The 20,730-nt window shown below is 45.6% G+C and overlaps 1 protein-coding gene across 2 annotated transcripts in view; it reads left to right on the top strand.

The window, feature by feature from the left end:
- LOC137534233 (membrane-spanning 4-domains subfamily A member 4A-like) overlaps positions 1-19,634 on the top strand; it is a 51,015-nt gene extending 31,381 nt beyond the window's left edge. For both annotated transcript variants that reach the window (XM_068255638.1, XM_068255637.1), the window contains 3 exons: positions 6,908-7,027; positions 15,612-15,734; positions 16,605-19,634. In XM_068255638.1, coding sequence (XP_068111739.1) covers positions 6,908-7,027; positions 15,612-15,734; positions 16,605-16,715 — 354 coding nt within the window. In that variant the 3' untranslated portion in view covers positions 16,716-19,634. The remainder of the gene's footprint in view (positions 1-6,907; positions 7,028-15,611; positions 15,735-16,604) is intronic.
- Positions 19,635-20,730: the final 1,096 nt, after the last annotated feature.

Raw genomic sequence — 20,730 nt, 5'->3', positions numbered from 1 at the left:
ATCACTTTTTCCTAGTTTCTGAGGGAAAAGTGGGTACCTCGGCTTATATGCGGGTCTGCTTATAAGCGAGTATACACAGTACCTTTAGTGATGATCATAACAAGCTCATTACAATTCCGTAAAATTTTGCATAAAATTTCGCAATTATGCCCATACATAATTACCATTTGTAAATTCAATTTATTTTGTGTAATCCATTTGTAATTTCATGTAATTTTTGCATAATTTTTGCATGATTTTCTTTTAGGAATAATGCACTAATAGCTGGTTTATTAAGTGTCCAAACATTTTTTGGAAGTTTGTGGAGGTAATATGTTGTCTTTTAGATTCCAAGGTCTAGAGCGATTGGTACAACATCTAAGAGGAGGTGATATATCCAGGAAGTTTCTTAAATGTGAGGCCTTCTGGATTTGGCATTTAGGCAACACATATTCCTTGTGGTTTGAATACCCTTTGGGACCTAAACCTTTTTTTGTGAAACTAAATGAACATTAATGATAATTATTTCATGTTTTCAGCTAACTTTATTCGCTTATGATACAGAAGTTTTAAGACTTTTTGGCACTTGAATAATCTTGTATTTTTACATTTTGTACTTTGTTGTATCTTTGCATTCTTGTATTTGCAGTGTATGCAATTATGTTTTTTATAGACATATGATCAGGTGTTTTAATGTATTTGCCTTGTATAACTGTCTCTTTGAGGCAAGCCATGCCCTCAGTGGGCAGGCTTGGTTACCTACAGTATATAACCTGTATAGTACCATTTGTTTGTCAGCTATAATGACTAAGGAGCCATCTTTTGCTCCGACACGCGTCAACTGTTTTACTGTTTAGCCACAGACGCCTTAATAAAGATTGTATTTTTATACTGGATTTTGTTTCAGCGGGACAAGGGCCAGTTCTAGACTGTTTGATGCCTGAGGCAAACTTGTGAGGATGCGCCCCCATCCCCCGATTTGAAATGATCGCACAGCACCCGACAATTTGCTCTGCTTTATTTAATGTTATCACATGACATGCTGCAGCTCAACACAATAGCACACTGGCTTACCCTCAGCCACTCTATTCCTCCTCAGGAAGGTACACACCCTCAGCCACTTTATTCCTCCTCAGGAAGGTACACACAGTACAAAAATCCTCCCCCTGAAATCTCTGCGCCTGATGCAAATGTTTAACCTTGCCACACGAGAGAACCGGCCCTTAGCGGTATTCTTTCTTTTCAACCTAAAGGATAATCAGGCCCTGCAGGTTTATGGGTCCCTGAGGACATGGGGCCCATGTGTGACTGCATGGTCTGCACGGGCCTATGTTTGTCCCTGTCCTATATAGTTTTTTGGTGAATACAAGATTTGAACCAATGCAATGGTATATGCAATGGTATGTTTTCAGTGCATTAAAGTGTATGGGTACTTAGTAACTAAGAAATTAGCTAAAGTGGACCTAAAGCAAAAAAAAAAAAAAGAAACAGTTTAAACTTCCAGGGGCTTCTACCAGCCCCTTGCAGCTGTCCTGTGCCCGCGCCATTGCTGCATGATGCTCCTGTCCCCCAGCAGCCCCCCTTTTCAGTCAGGCGACTCAGCGATTTGATGGCCACTGCCATGTGCATGCGCAGCAGAGACTCTCCTGTACTTCGCATGCACAGAGTGCTTCTGTCAATGGGACCACAAGCAGGAGGCGCGGAGACCGGGGCTTTCCAGCAATATTAGATCAGAGCAATTGCTCTTTAGAAGTCCAAAAGCTTCACTTTTTGGTTATAATTGCATATCTGATCTTGAGTCTCTTTTATAAAATGAACTCCTCACCTGAGGCTAACTACTACTAACTCTAAGCAAGGCTGGCGCTTCCATAGAGGGTAAGATGACAATTGCCCCAGGGTCCCAGAGCATGTAGGGGCCCCCCAAGGTGTCCCCCCATCCTCTCCAGCTATGGTGATCCAATACATGCCTGCAGGGAATGAGAAAGAGAGGCACAGTTGGAAAAAAAAAGTCCAAAGCAAAGAGCATGGTGCTGCCTCTTGTGCCCTGCCTGGATTATGTAAGACTGTGCTGTATGTACACTTTTCAATTGTATGGTAAAGGTCTAGAGACTGGCTAGGACACTTCAGGACCTTCATGTGCTTCTTGTTGAGCCACTCCTTTGTTGCCATGGTTGGTGTTTGGGGTTGTCTGTCTGGGGTTATCATGCTGCAACACCCAACCACGACCCATTCTAAATGCCCTGGCTGAGAGAAGTACGTGCCCACCCAAGATTTGATGGTATATGTCTCTATCCATTGTTCTTTCGATGCAGTGATGGTGGCCTGTCCCCCCAAAAACTGCAATGGTGCCCCAGGGCAAAAGTAACTTGGGCCCCTTCCCCCAACTCTCCCCCACCCAACCTCTGACTTGTGCTACTCCCCCCCCCCGCCCGTTGCCCCAGTATAAATGGCCAGCTGTGCTCCCCAGTCTTTGGTAGTCTTCCCCTAGAGTAGAAAGCCAGAAGTGTCCTCCAGGATTTGGTAGCCTTCCTCCCAGTATAGATAGCCAGATGCGCCCCCATTTTAGGTAGCCCCCCCAGCATTAGCTAGCCTCTACTCCCCCAACAAGAGGGCATCAGAGAGGAGAGGCTGAACTGTGTAAAGTGGAAAAGATTTTCTGAAATTCCTGGCAACGATGTCATGTGAGTTGTACCATTGCCTTCCATCAGAGGCGGGACAAGGTCCTCCAGCACCCAAGGCTGAGACAGCAAAGTGCGCCCCTCCATCCCTCCCACCCCAGCCGTCACACACTGATTGCTATTAAACTAAGAGGTGCCACTGGGCCCACTTCCTCTCCAACACCTTAATATCTAGTTATCTGGCTTGCAGTCACTGCTATGGATCCCCTTTTCTTATTTATTTCTGCTTCAAACACAATTAGGAATGACAGCTGAATGAATTGTGCGCCCCCTCCTACACTGCGCCCTGAGGCTGGAGCCTCTCCAGCCTATGCCTCGACCCGGCCCTGCCTTCCATTGCACGCTCCACTGCACATGGGTGTGTGAGGGGGAGCACTTGGGAGTCCCTGCCTCCTTCCCCTGTATGCTGCTGTGGCCTCACCTCCACCACCAGCACCACAGTGCAGTCACACACGCTGCTGTTCCCAGCGGCCTGGCCAGACAAACTGAATTTTAAAATGGGATTTTCTTGGGAGGTCCAGATTGACTTTGGGGCCCAGGGACAATTGCCCCCTTGCCTTAATTGTAGCGCCACCCACTACTAAGGTAAGAAACTTATTTTTCTCATAAGTCACTTCAGGTCCCTCACTTGAGAATCATACATTTACTGCTCATTCTTTCCTATGCTCAAATGGGAACATCCCTCACTTGAGAATCATAAATCTACTGCTCATTCTTTCCTATGCTCAAATGGGAACAATACTGCTGGTTTTGCTAACAATATTCAACATTCTCAAAAATCATGTGTCAATGCCATATGTAGAACTTTTTTTTTTTCTTAACAAAAGTGAATATACAATTTACTGCTCACTGATAGTGTTGGGCGAACAGTGTTCGCCACTGTTCGGGTTCTGCAGAACATCATCCTGTTTGGGTGATGTTCGAGTTCGGCCGAACACCTGATGGTGTTCGGCCAAACTGTTCGGCCATATGGCCGAACTAAGAGCGCATGACCGAACGTTCCCCGAACGTTCGGCTAGCGCTGTGATTGGCCGAACGGGTCACGTGGTTCGGACCCGAACGCGCTCTGATTGGCCGAACGGGTCACGTGGTTCGGGTAAATAAATACCCGATCCACGTCATTTCTCCGCCATTTGTCTGTGGGTTTAGCTTTGGGTAGGCAGGCAGGGTAGTTCTCTCTCCAGCCAGGCTAGCCAGGGTCCCCCCAGTCATTGTGTCGCTGCTGGGAACAGTAGTACACCGCTCCCCCACACTATATAGCATTGTGTTTACTGCCACTCTGTGTCTCTGCTGGGAACAGTAGTACACCGCTCACCCTGTATAGCATTGTGCTCTGTGTCTCTGCTGGGAACAGTAGTACACCGCTCACCCACCACTGTATAGCATTGTGTTCTGTGTCGCTGCTGGGAACAGTAGTACACCGCTCACCCACCCACCACTGTATAGCATTGTGCTCTGTGTCGCTGCTGGGAATAGTAGTACACCGCTCACCCACCACTGTATAGCATTGTGCTCTGTGTCGCTGCTGGGAACAGTAGTACACCGCTCACCCACCACTGTATAGCATTGTGCTATGTGTCACTGCTGGGAACAGTAGTACACCGCTCCCCCACACTATATAGCATTGTGTTTACTGCCACTCTGTGTCTCTGCTGGGAACAGTAGTACACCGCTCACCCACCACTGTATAGCATTGTGCTCTGTGTCGCTGCTGGGAACAGTAGTACACTGCTCACCCACCACTGTATAGCATTGTGCTCTGTGTCGCTACTGGGAACAGTAGTACACCGCTCCCCCACACTATATAGCATTGTGTTTACTGCCACTCTGTGTCTCTGCTGGGAACAGTAGTACACCGCTCACCCGCCACTGTATAGCATTGTGCTCTGTGTCGCTGCTGGGAATAGTAGTACACCGCTCACCCACCACTGTATAGCATTGTGCTCTGTGTCGCTGCTGGGAACAGTAGTACACCGCTCACCCACACTATATAGCATTGTGTTTACTGCCACTCTGTGTCTCTGCTGGGAACAGTAGTACACCGCTCACCCACCACTGTATAGCATTGTGCTCTGTGTCGCTGCTGGGAACAGTAGTACACCGCTCACCCACACTGTATAGCATTGTGTTTACTGCCACTCTGTGTCTCTGCTGGGAACAGTAGTACACCGCTCACCCGCCACTGTATAGCATTGTGCTCTGTGTCGCTGCTGGGAATAGTAGTACACCGCTCACCCACCACTGTATAGCATTGTGCTCTGTGTCGCTGCTGGGAACAGTAGTACACCGCTCACCCACACTATATAGCATTGTGTTTACTGCCACTCTGTGTCTCTGCTGGGAACAGTAGTACACCGCTCACCCACCACTGTATAGCATTGTGCTCTGTGTCGCTGCTGGGAACAGTAGTACACCGCTCACCCACACTGTATAGCATTGTGTTTACTGCCACTCTGTGTCTCTGCTGGGAACAGTAGTACACCGCTCACCCGCCACTGTATAGCATTGTGCTCTGTGTCCCCTTCAACTATTGGGTATCGAAGCTAGACACCTGGCACGAACTGGCAATGTACGCAATAGAGGTGCTGGCTTGCCCGGCAGCCAGCGTTATGTCGGAACGCTGTTTCAGTGCTGCCAGAGGCATCGTCACAGATCGGCGTATCCGCCTCTCCACAGAAAATGCAGACCGTCTGACTCAAATTAAAATGAATCAATCCTGGATTGGAAACGACTACGCAACACTCCCGGACCCCAACCAAGTAACATGAACAATGAACATCTGTGATGGGTTAGCGTTACCGGTCCCTTTTCCTGGAACCTCTCATCTGTATTACATTTATGACTGCATGCCGACAAAAAGCAAATTGCTATCCGCACGCTTCTTGTCCGCATGCAAGGCCTGGGTTGTTGTGTCTCAAAGCGTGGCCTTCTCCTCCTGCGCCGCCCTCCTCCTGTTCCATCACGTGTGCTGCTGCTGGGTTAGCGTTACCGGTCCCTTTTCCTGGAACCTCTCATCTGTATTACATTTATGACTGCATGCCGACAAAAAACATGTTACCTGTGCAAAGAAAACAGACATTTCCCGCATTTAAAAGACAGTTTTCCCTTTGAAACTTTAAAATCGATTTTCTCAAAAACTATAAGCTCTTTTTGCTAATTTTTTTTCCTCTTGTACCCACTCCCAAGGTGCACATACCCTGTAAATTTGGGGTATGTAGCATGTAAGGAGGCTTTAAAAAACACGAAAGTTCGGGTCCCCATTGACTTCCATTATGTTCGGAGTTCGGCTCGAACACCCGAACATCGCGGCCATGTTCGGCCTGTTCGGCCCGAACCCGAACATCTAGATGTTCGCCCAACACTACTCACTGACACCAGGGAAAAGCCGGATGATTGCACATCTAGGGGATAAACTACTTTTCCACAAAATAAATGCATTGTACTTAACTCTCCCCTCTTTGCTTCTATTTTAATTGCCCTGCCTGAAGCCACTGCTGTTTATAGTGAGTGAATTTCTGGACTACAGTAATTTTTTTTTCAATTCACAGTGCAGGTATATTCTTTCTATGATGTATGGTTTTTCCACTCCGCCACCGGTGTGCACTCAGAGTGCAATGCAAACAAAGCAAACAGGGATGCGTTCAGTGGATAATGTCAAATTCCTTTATTTCTGGATACAAGGGCATTGCAGGTGGTACGAGGTGGACACTTACTTCCAGAGGGTCCTAATCCACTTAGGACCCTCCCCAGGCATGTAGCGCTTCCCACCCAATGTGGTACTATGAACCTCAGTACCCTGCTCCGTGCTGCTCACTCTTGTCCCGACTAGTTTCGGTGGTCTGCCATCATTAGGGGATTCCCTGGTCTGCCGTCATCAGGGTCCTAAGTGGATTAGGACCCTCTGGAAGTAAGTGTTCACCTCGTACCACCTGTAATGCCCTTTTATCCAGAAATAAAGGAATTTGACATTATCCACTGAACGCATCCCTGTTTGCTTTGTTTGCACTCTGAGTGCACACAGGTGGTGGAGTGGAAAAACCATACATCATAGGAAGAATATACCTGCCCTTTGAATTGCTATTAGAATACTGACCTTTTGGATACAAGGATTTATCCTAACACAGCTACAACTTTATTCCACACCTTGAAGTGGGGCGCCACAGTATCTACTGTATATACAGTAATTTTTTTAGCTGCTGAAATACTGTTAATGTCTTAATTAAATAGTATGCTTGTTCTCTCTTTTTCAGGTGAAAACCTCATTTGTTTTCAACTTTACCAGCATATTCATATCGTTATTTGGTATTATAATGCTCAGCATTGACATTGCAATTTATGAAAACATGATTTACTTCATGTATGGCAGTAAGGTAAGATGTTGTAGGTATATGCATGTTGTAGTTTGACTTGATGCTCAAGCAGGGAATTCAGAGGGTTTTAAAAGGTGGGCAACAAGGTGATAGGCTACTTGGGAAATGAACCAAGAGGAATGTGCCAAGAACATAAGAGAGAAGAACACGAGGGATGCAGGAGTCCAATGCTGGGAATAAACGATGAGTATTTTTGGAAGATTTACTGCAAGATCATTTTTCCAATCGATTTCCATTCACTTCAATGAGAAAAACAGGATTGAAATCAGATCGGACCTGTCGGAAATTATCTATCAAGCCATCTATGTGCCCAAAAACTCATGGTGTCTTCCCAGCATTAACCATCTTAGCGGTATGGACGAGCTCAGCTCGTCCATCACCGCCGATGGCTGCCGCTCAGGCCCTGCTGGGCCGATTTTGATGAAATAAAGAGCAGCACACGCAGCCGGCACTTTGCCAGCCGCGTGTGCTGCCCGATCGCCGCCGCTCTGCGGCGATCCGCCGCGAGCAGCGGCGAAAGAGGGTCCCCCCAGCCGCCTGAGCCCTGCGCAGCCGGAACAAATAGTTCCGGCCAGCGCTAAGGGCTGGATCGGAGGCGGCAGACGTCAGGACGTCGGCTGACGTCCATGACGTCACTCCGCTCGTCGCCATGGCGACAGGAGAAGCCAAACACGGAAGGCTGCTCATTGCGGCCTTCCGTGTTAATTTTGGCCGCCGGAGGCGATCAGAAGAACGCCTCCGGAGCGCCATCTAGTGGGCTTTCATGCAGCCAACTTTCAGTTGGCTGCATGAAATAGTTTTTTTTTTTATTTACAAAAAACCCTCATGCAGCCGCCCTGGCGATCTTAATAGAACGCCAGGGTGGTTAATGTAGTAAGTAAGGTTTACTTTAGAACAGACACTAGTAATGCACTCACTGGATGCAGCTGCATTTATGGTGAGTGGGGAATGGTCCACCTCCCACTTGGGTCTCTGATCTTCATTTGCACCTCAAACTGTATAGGGTATTACAGTGCTAAAATATCAGACACTGTCCCTCATAGTAGTAGGGACACTAGAAAGGGGGGTTGGGGGGTTAAAGTAATTAGAACAATAAAAAGGAATGCAGACTGGAGGAATGTTCCTCATAAATGTTTTATATAAAATCCTAATCAAGACTTATAAGAATAATATGAAGAGCCCAAACATCCAATCAAAGTATCAATAAAGATAGTATTATTTATATAGCACCAATTTCTTCCACAGCACTGTACAGAGACAGAGTATATTGTTGTCTCATTACTTAACTGTCCCTCAGAGGAGCTCACAATCTAATCCCTGCCATAGTCATGTCTATGTATGTATCATGTAATGTACATGTTGAAGTCTAGGGCCAATTTGGAGGGAAGCTAATTACCTTACCTGCAGTGGCGTAGCTAAGGAGCTGTGGGCCCTGATGCAAGTTTTACAATGGGGGCCCCCTAAGCACTCTATACATAATAATTTTTAATAATTGATACGGCGCACCAAAACCTGCCAATGGCAACTACAGTGTCAGAGGTGCAAGAAGGGGATGGGGAACAGTTTGTTAATGATTACCACTATTCAAAGTATCTATAGAAGGGATTATTATGAGCACAGGACCAATAGAGAGCTAATACTGTAGTTGAGGAAAGGCCCTTCGGGGCCCCTCTGGCCCAAGGGCCCCGATGCGGTTGCTACCTCTGCAACCCCTATTGCTACGCCCCTGCTTACCTGAATGTTTTGGGGATGTAGGAGGAAACTGGAGTGCTCAGAGGGGAGAACATACAAACTCCATAGGCCTCAATTCACTAAGCTTAACTCCTGTCTTTAATAACTCTTCTGAGCTGTTTTACTGTTATCACAATTATATCACCATGGTGATAACTGTAAAACAGCTCAGAAGAGTTATTAAAGACAGGAGTTAAGGTTAGTGAATTGAGGCCTTATTAGTGTCCTGGCTGGGATATGATCCATGGACCCAGCCCTACAAGGCGAGAGTGCTAATCACTACACCACTGTGCTGCCCCATATAGTTCAACAAAAGGGACTTTTGAGGGGTCAGCTATAACTTTGTACCAGTTAACACAAAAGGAAGAAAATGGAAAATGAACAGTCTTTACTAATACAGGTTCATTGTATTCCATAGATACATGGAATAGAGGGGGGGGGGGGGGGAGGGGGAGGAAAATATTCATATGAATATCAATACAATTATCACAGTACATTTATTGCCTAATGGTGCACATCAGATGCTGCCAGGTCAAATAGACTGCACCTGTAGAAAAAAAACAGAAGTAGCATCTCAGAAATCTGCAAAAAAGGAAATAAATGAAAAGGGAAATCACAAAACTTGGATGCAGAATGGAAGCCATGGTAAGAAGCTTGAATATGGTGGGTCTTTACACCTCTTGGAGTGGGTCAGGTCGCTCTCCAGAAAAGGATACAGCTGGGTAAGAAATTGTAAAAACAGCAAATGCCTGAACTAAAGGCATACCCCGAAGGGAGGTAAGTGTCCAAAAAATGTGTAACATCCTTAAAAACAGTTTAAAAGGTAAGAATATCTTTCCTTAAGGATGAGAACACAATGGTGCGACAAAGTGCATATAGTGTATTAAAAAAACATTGGACAACACCTATCTGCTTCACCAGGTCAATAAAACAGCATCTTGAGACAAGCAAACACTATTTGGTGCACCTGCCTCAAGATAATTCCACCATCATCTCCACCACCTCTCCTACCAATCTCTTCCCTAAAACTTTTACTTGTCCTACCCCCATCTGTACTATTCACTTACTCTAACATGCCCACTCTTTGCTCCCTAACACACAATGGGGTTGATTCACTATAACAAATAGTGGCCTTATCAGAGTTAATGTGCCTTATCAGAGTTAGCATGACTTATCAGAGTTAATATCCCTTATCAGAGTTAGCATGCCTTATCAGAGTAGAATAGCGAGCGCTACAAACTTATGCCTGCTAATTCGCAATGACGAGAGCTCCTGCGGGTTCAATCACTTTAAAGGACATTATCCCCGCACTTTGAATAGCCCGATAGGCTGCCTGTCAAGTTTCCTGTCAAGTGAAAAGCAGCCTATTGGGCCAATCAAAGTGCAGGGATAATTTCCTTTAAAGTGATTGGACCACAGGGGTTCAGGGCAGGATGAGTGGAGCTCTCGTCATGGCCAATTAGCAGGCATAACGTTTATAGCGCTCGCTATGCTACTCTGATAAGGCACGCTAACTCTGCTAAGGCATGCTGACTCTGATAAGACATGTTAACGCTGATAAGGAACGTGAACTCTGATAAGGCACGTTATTTGTTATAGTGAATCAACCCCAACATATCTGCTCTACCAACCTCCACTGTTAGCTCTACCTTCACACCACTCTTTCCAGCCTCCCCCATTGTCTCCTTCTCCTCATTTCTCTGACATCTCCATGACGTCCTTTCCATATTCAACTCATCTGTACTATAATCTGCAGCTGATTTATTATGATTATTGTGCATACAGCACTACCACATTTCCACACTGCTCTAAAGAGTATATCAAACAAATGAAGTTACTATCCACTCCTTCTAAATGCAGGTGCACACCAAAAAGCGCTAGCGTAATTGCAAACACTCAGCGCTTTTTGAAGTTAATTTTTAGGTGATTCTAGGCATGTGCCTAGCGATTTTTGGAGCGTTTTGGTGTCGTGTTTTTTTATTTTTTGTTACAGTAGAGCTGTAACTGAACAGCTTCTGTAACGAAAACACTTGGAAAATCGTTCTGATCTAGCGCTTTTCAGATCGATTTTCCACTTTCCTATACAGTACTTCACATTGAGGCTAAATCACCTCAGAAATCAGCAGAAATGCTGCGGGACCGGCGTTTGCGTTTGGGAGAAAATCACAACGCTCTGGTGTGATCCATCTTATTCAAATACATTAGATAAGCACTTTTAAAATTGCTCAGAAGCGCTCTTGGTATGCTTCAGCCCTATGTTGGTTTACTGTTGGGTCTGCTGCAATATTATCCATTTGCAGGGGCGTAGCAATAGCCATAGCAGCCATAGCAGATGCTATGGAACCCAGGAGCATAGGGGGCCAAAGTGGTACTTGATGTGTTCACTATTAACTTTCTTGTGTTCCTCCACCCTCTGACTTTGTCTCAGCTCCCATGGACTATAAGCAGTGTAGCTTGCATTAGAATATAAATTGCTCATTTAACTTATCCATAGGGTAGGAGCAGGCGGCATTGCTCAATAGTGGCTACATCTGATGGCCCCATGAATGTTTTGCTATGGGGCCCCATGATCCCTAGCTACGCCACTGTCCATTTGCATCAGTTCTATCACACCCACTGTCCACAGCTCCTTTTATTCAACCTCTTATATCCTTATATTTTATATGCCTTCCTCATCCCTCATCACTACTCTTGCTCTCAATGTGAGGCCTTCATCCTCTTCACCTCCTCCAGTTACCCTCTATTAACCCAACCCAACTACCTCATCTCCTCCACTCTCAACACACTCAGCTGTATCGCCTGTACACTGCAAGCACTGGTTTCGTAGTTGTATTAAAGGGAGGCCAAGGTAAGAGACAAAGGAAAGCTATCATGCACATATTTAGTTAGGGTGCATGAACCTTGATTCAGGTGTATTTAATAGCTAGCTGTGATAGAATACTGATTAGTTGTCTGTTCGTTTGCCGGCATCTCTCTGAGATGCTGTATTGTGCAGTGTGTGTCCCACCAATCTAGGATAACCAAATAAAAACTAGCATTAGCTTCAAAAAGGGAATGAATAAAGCACCCTTGAATCGGTGGAACAAAACAATTGAATTAAGCCAATGTTGGGCTAGATTACTTAATCCTTAGCCTATGGATGCTGCTCATTCATCTTTGGGGACCCTCCTGTTCCCTGGTCCTCTTCTTTCCCCAGGCCCCCTACTCCTACCCAGGGCCGGCCCTAGACTTTTTGCCGCCTGAGGGGGTGCTCTGGGGGGCCGCCGAGCTGGAGGGGTAGCTGGCAGGACGGGGGTATTGGGCCTAGCGGCGGGGAGGGGGTCGTACCCCCCCTCCCTCGCCTGGGTCCCCCGAACTGCGCTCCCCTCCAGCCTTACATAGAAGAAGCAGCCGCTATTTGTAAGACGCACGGGCGGGGAGGACTCACCTCTTCCCAGCGTGCGCTCCACTGAATCACTTCCTGCAGCGTTGCAGGAAGTGACGTCAGTGGAGCGCACGCTGGATCGAGGAAGAGGTGAGTCCTCCCCGCCCGTGCCTCTTACAAATAGCGGCTGCTTCTATGTAAGGCTGGAGGGGAGCGGAGGACGGGGGACCCAGGCGAGGGAGGGGGGGGGGGGTCCGACCCCCCCTCCCCGTCGCTAGGCCCAATACCCCCGTCCTGCCAGCTACCCCTCCAGCTCGGCGGCCGGCTCCCCGCACGGACGGGCGGATGCCGCCCCTGGAAACTTGCCGCCTGAGGCAAAAGTTTCACCCCGCCTCATGAGCGGGCCGGCCCTGCTCCTACCCCTCTTACCCTCAGTGACAACAAGTGATTCTGATCTGAGCATGTGCAAGTTTGGAGATGCACAGTGAAAGAAAACTATCGTGTACAGTGAAAGAAAATTATCATGTACAGCAAGAGAAAACTGAGAAAACTATAATGGTTTACAACTTGCACATTCACCCTTATAAATCACTCATTACAGCTGGGGGGGAGGGGGGAGGTGCGGGCTGAGCTGAATGGAGAATATTTGACAGAGCGATCCATCCGAATGCAAATACAAAGAGGACCAAGGCTAGTGAATGAGAAGCTTCAGGAGGCTAAGGATTTGGTAATCCAGCCCACCATGGGCTCAATTCAATTTCTTTTCCCTGATCCAAGGGTGATTTAAGGCTGCCCGTATACTGTGTGTTGTGAGTGTAACATCTGCAGTAGACATGGTCAATGAGAAGCTATTAACTGCATGCAAATTAAATGCATTTCCTAATAATTGTGACTGGCCCAAGTCCCAAATGCATATAATTTGCTTTAAATGTGTATGCAAGCCAGAATTTTTGACCAACTATTTCTAGTATCCAATTGTATTTGCTTATTTCACAATCTTACCAACATCTATACAAACATAAGAGTGAACAAATTTAATGGGATTTGAATATCTTTTTTATATTTAAATTCCCACACTACATAAATGTGTTAAGCTTGGAGAGAGGTTGTACAATCATTTTAGATGGTCATGGGCCTTAACCTATTGGGGACCGCCACAGGTTGAATCAACGTCCGGCAGGTGGTGGTACCGTTCTGACCGGACGTTGATTCAATGTCCGCGCTAAAGAACCGCTCCCGACGCGATCGTGCGCACCCGGAGGGGGAGATTAAGCTGTCATACGACAGCTGGCATCTCCCCTCAGTGATCAGCAGCCATCGTGTATGGCTGCTGATCACGTGATCACTACGATCGCTGTCGGATCGTAGTGATCACTTTGACAGCGGCGGCAGCAGGGGGGAAAAGAAGAGGATCCACTCACCTCCCTGCCATTCCAGCAACGATCGGCGCCCCCCTCTGCTCTGGCCGGCATCTCTGCTCCGTCTGACGTCAGCGCCGGGTCCTGGCTTGATGACGTCATCAAGCCGCGACCCGACCTGAGCGTCATTTGGAGCAGAGATGCCGGCCGGAGAAGAAGGGGGCTACTGCGGCTCATCGATGGAGCCTGGAAGGTAAGTGATGGCTGCCATCTACAGGGGGGACACTTGCCACCATGGGGGGGGATACTGTCCAGCCAGCCACAGAGGGGATCCGGCCGCCCGACCCCCCCAAACGCGCGCACCCCCCTCCACCGCAAAATGCCCTGGTCCTTAAGGGGGGTTAGGCGGCCGGTCCTGAAGTGGTTAAAGGAAACTCAAGGTGAGAGGGATACGGAGGCTGACATGATTATTTGCTTTAAAATATGCACATTGCCTGGCTGACCTGTTGATCCACTGACTCTAATACTTTAAACCATAGACCCTGAACAAGCATGCAACAGATCAGATGTTTATGACAAATCGGACAAGATTAGCTGTATGCTTGTTTCAGGTGTGTGTGATTTAGACCCTACTGAACAGAAATATCAGCAGGACTGTCAGGCAGCTGGTATCATTTAAAGAGAATCTGTATTGTTAAAATCGCACAAAAGTAAACATACCAGTGCATTAGGGGACATCTCCTATTACCCTCTGTCACAATTTCGCCGCTCCCCGCCGCATTAAAAGTGGTTAAAAACAGTTTTAAAAAGTAGGTTGATGTACAGTATGTTCACACATAGAAAATACATCCATACACAAGCAGGCTGTATACACCCTTCCTTTTGAATCTCAAGAGATCATTTGTGTGTTTCTTTCCCCCTGCAGCTCTCATGCACTGAAGTGTCAGGCTGCTCGTTTCTTGCTGCAAACAGCTCTGCCCTTGTCTGTAATTCCTCAGTATGTGAAAGCCCAGCCAGCTCAGAGGAGGATTTATTCAGCTTGTAAAAGATAAGAGAGAAGAGAGAAGCTGCCCTAATCTAAATAACACACAGGCAGTGTGCATAGAGGGGCCAGGAGGGGGGAGTGCATAGCAGAACCACAACACTGAAGAACTTGGCAGCCTTCCAGACACAGGATGACAAGTCCGACAGGGGAGAGATAAGCTGATTTATTACAGAGATGGTGATAGTAGAAAGTGCTGCAGTAAGCTAGAGCACATTAGAATAGGTTTTGGAACTTGTAGGATGATGAAAAACAGGATGCAATTTTTGTTACAGAGTCTCTTTAAAAGGAGATACATTGGCAGCTTCCATAGGTCTCACACCTCAGATTACTTTTAAAAACTCTTAGAGACAGGAAGGCAAAAGTCACTTCTCTAATGTTATGACAAACAACCATAGGAAGTTACTTGCATAATAGTAAAACATAAGAATTCATTGCTGATGCAGAGGTTTTAATTGTTTATAAAATAGAAGAATTTGAATATAAGAAAAACACAGAATCCAGGCTCCTCACCTTGAGCTAGGGCATTTAAATATGTAATAAGGAGGAGCTAGAGGGGGCATGGCAAACAAAACAACATAATTCATTCACCCTCTGCACACTCGCCTGTAGTGATAGTCATGTCTAGGAGAACTCATAGAGAAGCACGTTATTGGTTTGATCAGCTGAAGGATTTTTAAAGTTCAGATTTGCTGTGATTACAGCTTGGTTACGAACATGATCATGACTAGCAAATCAGAGACTTACATATCTATCACCTGACCAAACTGATCACATGCTTCTCCATGAGTTCTCCTAGAGATGAACATCACTACTCGCATGCAAATGCTTATGCAAATGCTTTCATATAAATCAATCATGCAGGAACCAATGCTTTCCCCGTAGACCCCGAATTTTAACCTAGATGTAGGGAAAGCACTCTCAAGTGTGCAGTGTGCCAACTGATTTTTCTCAGTTCGGAATATAATAATAAAAGAAAATAATGAATAAATATACTTTTTTCTTTACAAAGAAAGAACATTTTTATCGACATTTGTAGCTCTCTTGAAGTTTGCTTTACTTTATATTTATTTATTGTTACACTTACAGAGTGGCATCATCGGAATTATTTGTGTTCTCCTGGTTGCAAATGTGCTGCAGTTGGCCCTAGCTACACTTATGTTTATAGCAGGAAGTTGTTGTCTGCGACACACCACCATGATCCCATCAGAGGTAAGAGCTTCCATAGAATGTGTGCAGTGGAATCACCATAGCAGCCTTCACTATTTACATAATGTGGCCAGAGAGGGTGCTCTAATCGTAGAGACGGGGACGTCTGGAGATCGTAGATTGTCATTAGAGTCTGGAGGGGTGAGCCACTTCTTTTATGCTCTGCTGTCACCACTGTGCATGGGAGGAGTCATAACTGGCTACCTATACTGGTGGGACCTTCTGCCTAACCAACCTCGTGGTGTCCTTCTGGCTACCTATACTTTAGGTACTACTTATGGCCACCTATACTGGAGGCCCTCTGGATACCTATACTCAAGGGTGTACCTACACTTGGGAGAGGGCTATGGCTGCCTACCTATATGGGGGCCCTTTGGCTGCCTATACTAAGGGGGCTACTTTTGGCTACCTATATGGATGCCTTTTGGCTGCCTACACTGAGCGGGCTCCTTCTGGCTACCTATATTGGGGTTCATCACTGGCTGTACTGGGGGAGTACCTGTACCAAGTGGGCACTACTTCTGGCTACCAATAATCGGGTGGTACTTGGGGCTATCTAAAACTGAGGGGTACCTCTGACTACCATTACTGGAGGGCTACTTAATTCTTGGTGTGGTGGAGGGTGCACAAATGTGCCTTATACACCACATTTGTTTTTCAACCAAATCTTTGCTATGGAACTCCATGATTTCTTCCTATGTCCCTTAATAAGGACACCAGTATTATTATATATCACTGAGTTTTCAGTAATTCACAGAGTACATTAAACATTTAATTTCGCCTCAAAGGCATTACGAATTTTATACAAATACGTGAATTTATTTTCCTCCCCTAATTTATTAATTTTCATGATTTCGATTTTTTTTCTTTCAGGTATATACAATATCAACAGATATGCCCCCGCCTCCTGCAGTTCCACCTCCATATTGTCTGCATCCTCCCCCTTATACCGACCCGCCTCCACTCTACTCCAACATCTACTGATCAATGGGTGGATCTTACTGTGCTGGTCATCATCATCATCAATAGAAGGACTAAAATATTGGCCATTGCATAGAAAAACTTGTACTGTCAAATGGATAACTTAACTTGTATTTATCAAGACAGAAACTTGAAAAGAGAAGCAACTTATGTGAATGCTCACAAGGAAAAGCACTGAAACAAATTCACGGATCCTGGCAGTTCTATAGTGAATTCTATCATCAGATCTGCATCATTTATTTCTATCAACTCCGACTTTATCAGGGAGCCTCTAAGCACATCGAACCATGAGTGAGATTACTGCAGGTGTTTTCAGCAAAGATAGTGTCATTTAAAGTGGACCACTCAGAACTTCCTCTCTGCTCTAAAATATAAGCAACAACATAATAACCTTCAAAGAAAATCAATTATTTGTTACAGCTGATACAAATCCTGCAACAAATCTGTAGTTTGTGTACATCCTGCTTTCATGGAAGCAGACATATTGTTAACAACCTGTGTTTACAAATGAGATCTCTGCCGTGGCAGTCAGCTGACACAGCTAGGGAAAAATAAATACAAATTGTGCTTAGTCACAAATGATGGGGGATTAGAGAGTCTAAACTCTCTAAATACATACAGGGGACATTTCTCTATGTTCTCCTTCTGTCCTTTGCAAGAGTTCAGGTCCACTTTAACCACATTTGATTTTAAGAGGCCTATTGTTTAGAGTCTTGGACCAAATGCATTTTTATATGGATTAATCCTACTCCTCGTCGCAACAGATGGAAGATTACCATAAAAAAGTCTTCTACAGATGTAATAAAACCTTACTACATATCTCTTGTATTTACATCCTGTGCTTTTCACATTGCTGATTTACACTCCCCCAAGTCCCCTTCATAGCTGCACTCCTCATAGATACTAAAATTCACAGTTAAATAATGTGTAATGTACTTATGGTTCAGAAAATCTAGGCACACAAAATGGTCACTAGAACCATCTTGGGTAGCCTAGTTTATCTGTCCACAAATGAACAAAACGACCAAAACCTTCTTCAAGCTGTTTTTTTTTAATAAAATAGGTCTATGTTTATGTCTCAGGGAAACAACTATGCACAAAAACACAAGCACCTTATAGTGTACCTGAGATGAGTATAACAGAAGAATTTATACTTACACTAGGTGACCTAAGCCCATTTAAAAAGAGGCTCTAGGCCTGTATTGAATCCCCATCCCAATCCCCTCTCCTCCACTCCCCTCCCACCTCCCCTCTCCTCCCACCTCCCCTCTCCTCCCCTCCCACCTCCCCTCTCCTCCACTCCCCTCCCACTCACCGCCGCAGTCTCACCGCGCATGCGTGCATTTGCCGCGCGTGCACGTCGCCTGCTGACCCAAAGCAGACCCCGCCGCACGCCTGGCCGCACCGCTGAAGTGCCGCCCGCCTGGCCGCCCACTGACCCGCCGCACGCCCGGCCGCACGCTGAGCCACCACACACCCGGCCGCCCGCTGACCCGACGGATGCCCGGCCGCCCGCTGACACGGTGTCAGGCTGCCACTTCCTTATCTTATCGTCATCACGCAGGCCGCTGTGCGTCATCACGCCGGCCGGCATCACAGTACTGCGCATGCGAGGTTATCCTGCAAGTTCTTTAGCGCCTGTGCAGTAGAGCGGATACAATTGGGCTTGGCCTCACCCAAATGAAGAGCCGCTACTGCGCCTGCGCTGGATCCAGGAGAGGTAAATATATCAAGCCTTCTCAGGCTTGTTGGGGGAGGATTGCGGGAGGATTCGGAGGAGCTCATGCTGGATTCCCTGCAGCTACAGGGATGGGGGAAGCCTCATTGGGACCCTGAGACTTCCCCCTCCCAAGTTAAGTATTTCCAGAGGGGTTTTTTTTATCACAGAAAAGCCACCCGGGAAGAACGAAGCCACCCGGGAAGACGGCAAGGGTTTCCCACCGAGTGCATGGGGTTAGAGGAAGCCTCAGGCAAATATAAATTCTTCTTTTATACCTATCTCAAGTTTCTTTTAAGATCTGTCTGTCAATATATATCATATCTGAATCCATACTGCTGGTAGAAAACTGGTAATAAGAAGGGTGACAAATAAGGAAATGAGCGGGTGTTGCAGCTAGCAAAAGGGAACACTTGATGGTGATATAGATAGTTAGGGGGGAAAATCTTAAGCCAGCACAAATAATAAAAAATAGCAGAAATGTGCAATAGTAGTGGCATGTAGCTGAATTTAAAGCATAGCTGAACTGAGAGGGATATAGAGGCGGACATACTTATTTCCTTTTAACCACTTAAGACTATCTGGACGTCCAGATAGACTGTGCTGCTGCCACTGCGCCGGGCGTGCTCCCGCCACCTTCCGTTAGCCCTGAGATCAATGAATGAGAACATAGTCCCCATTCATCGATCTAAGTGTCCGACAGAAAAACCGACGGTCTCTTATCAGAGGCCGCGGTCTTTCTGCAAAGAAAAAAAAAAGTTTCCCATCGTTCTAATGCTTCCTGGAAGCGAGAACATTCACTTCCAGAACTTTTTGACTGTGGCCATCTTGTGGCCAAATAGTAAAACTACACCCACATGCATTTTTCATTAAAAAAACACATAATATTACATTTAAAAGTAATTGTTTACCTCCCATACCAAAAAATACCCAAATAAAATGTTTAATTAAGAAAAAAAAATTACAATTAAAAAAACAAAACATAAATAGTTACCTAAGCATCTGAACTTTTTGAATATGCATGTCAAGAGAGTATGTTACTATAATTTTTTAAATTATGGGCTTGTAAATAGTGATGGACGCAAATTAAAAAAATTGTCCTTTATTTCCAAATAAAATATCGGTGCCATAAATTGTGATAGGGACATGATTTAAACGGTGTAATAAGCGGGACAAGTGGGTAAATAAAATACATGGGTTTTAATGACGGTAGCATGTATTATTTTAAAACTATAATGGCCAAAAACAGAGAAATAATGCATTTGTTCCATTTCTTTCTTAATCTTCCTGTTAAAATGGATTTAGAATAAAATAATTCTTAGCAAAATGTACCACCCAAAGAAAGCCTAAATGGTGGCAGAAAAAACAAGATATCTATATCTATCATTTCAGTGTGATAAGTAATGATAAAGTTATTGGCGAATGAATGGGAAATAAAAGTTGCTCGGATGCACAAGGTGTAAGAACACTGTAGAGATCGGTTCTCTACAGAACGGTTCGCCGGCAAACGGTTCCAGGCGAACTTTGGGTGGTTCGCGTTCGCCAGCGAAGGCGAACTTTTGCGGAAGTTCGATTCGCCCCATAATGCTCCATTGAACAGAACTTTGACCCTCTACATCACAGTCAGCAGGCACATTGTCACCAATCAGACTGCACTCACTCTTGGAGCCCCCCCCCCTTATAAAATGCAAGGTTCTGCAGTCGTTTTACTCACTTGTCTGCCTCCAGTAATTAGTTAAGGGACAGCTGCTAACATAGTCTGCTAGGGAGAGTTTAGTTAGGATCTTGTAGGTTTATTCCTAGCTGATTGTTATTCTCTCCACTCCCTCCTCCATCTTCCAGGGAATTGTAGTATTTCAAAAGCCATCTTACATTCCGTGGCTGGGAATTGAACCCAGGTCTCAGTGTGCGGTAGGTAACTCATTTAACCACTATACCACCAACCACACTACATGCTGAAGCCAGCCTAGCATGTACCATTATGATCGATCCAAGAGAAAAATTAGCTTGCTTATTCCACAGAATTGTACTATATCAAAAGCCAGCGTACATACCGTGGCTGGGAATTGAACCCAGGTCTCAGTGTGCGGTAGGTAACTCATTTAACCACTATACCACCAACCACACTACATGCTGAAGCCAGCCTAGCATGTACCATTATGATCAATCCAAGAGAAAAATTAGCTTGCTTAATCCACGGAATTGTACTATATCAAAAGCCAGCTTACATACCGTAGCTGGGAATTGAACCCAGGTCTCAGTGTGCAGTAGGTAACTCATTTAACCACTATACCACCAACC

This window comes from Hyperolius riggenbachi, chromosome 10 (genome assembly GCF_040937935.1).
Source record: "Hyperolius riggenbachi isolate aHypRig1 chromosome 10, aHypRig1.pri, whole genome shotgun sequence".
NCBI lineage: Eukaryota > Metazoa > Chordata > Amphibia > Anura > Hyperoliidae > Hyperolius > Hyperolius riggenbachi.
This window is presented reverse-complemented; position numbering and strand designations above follow the sequence as displayed.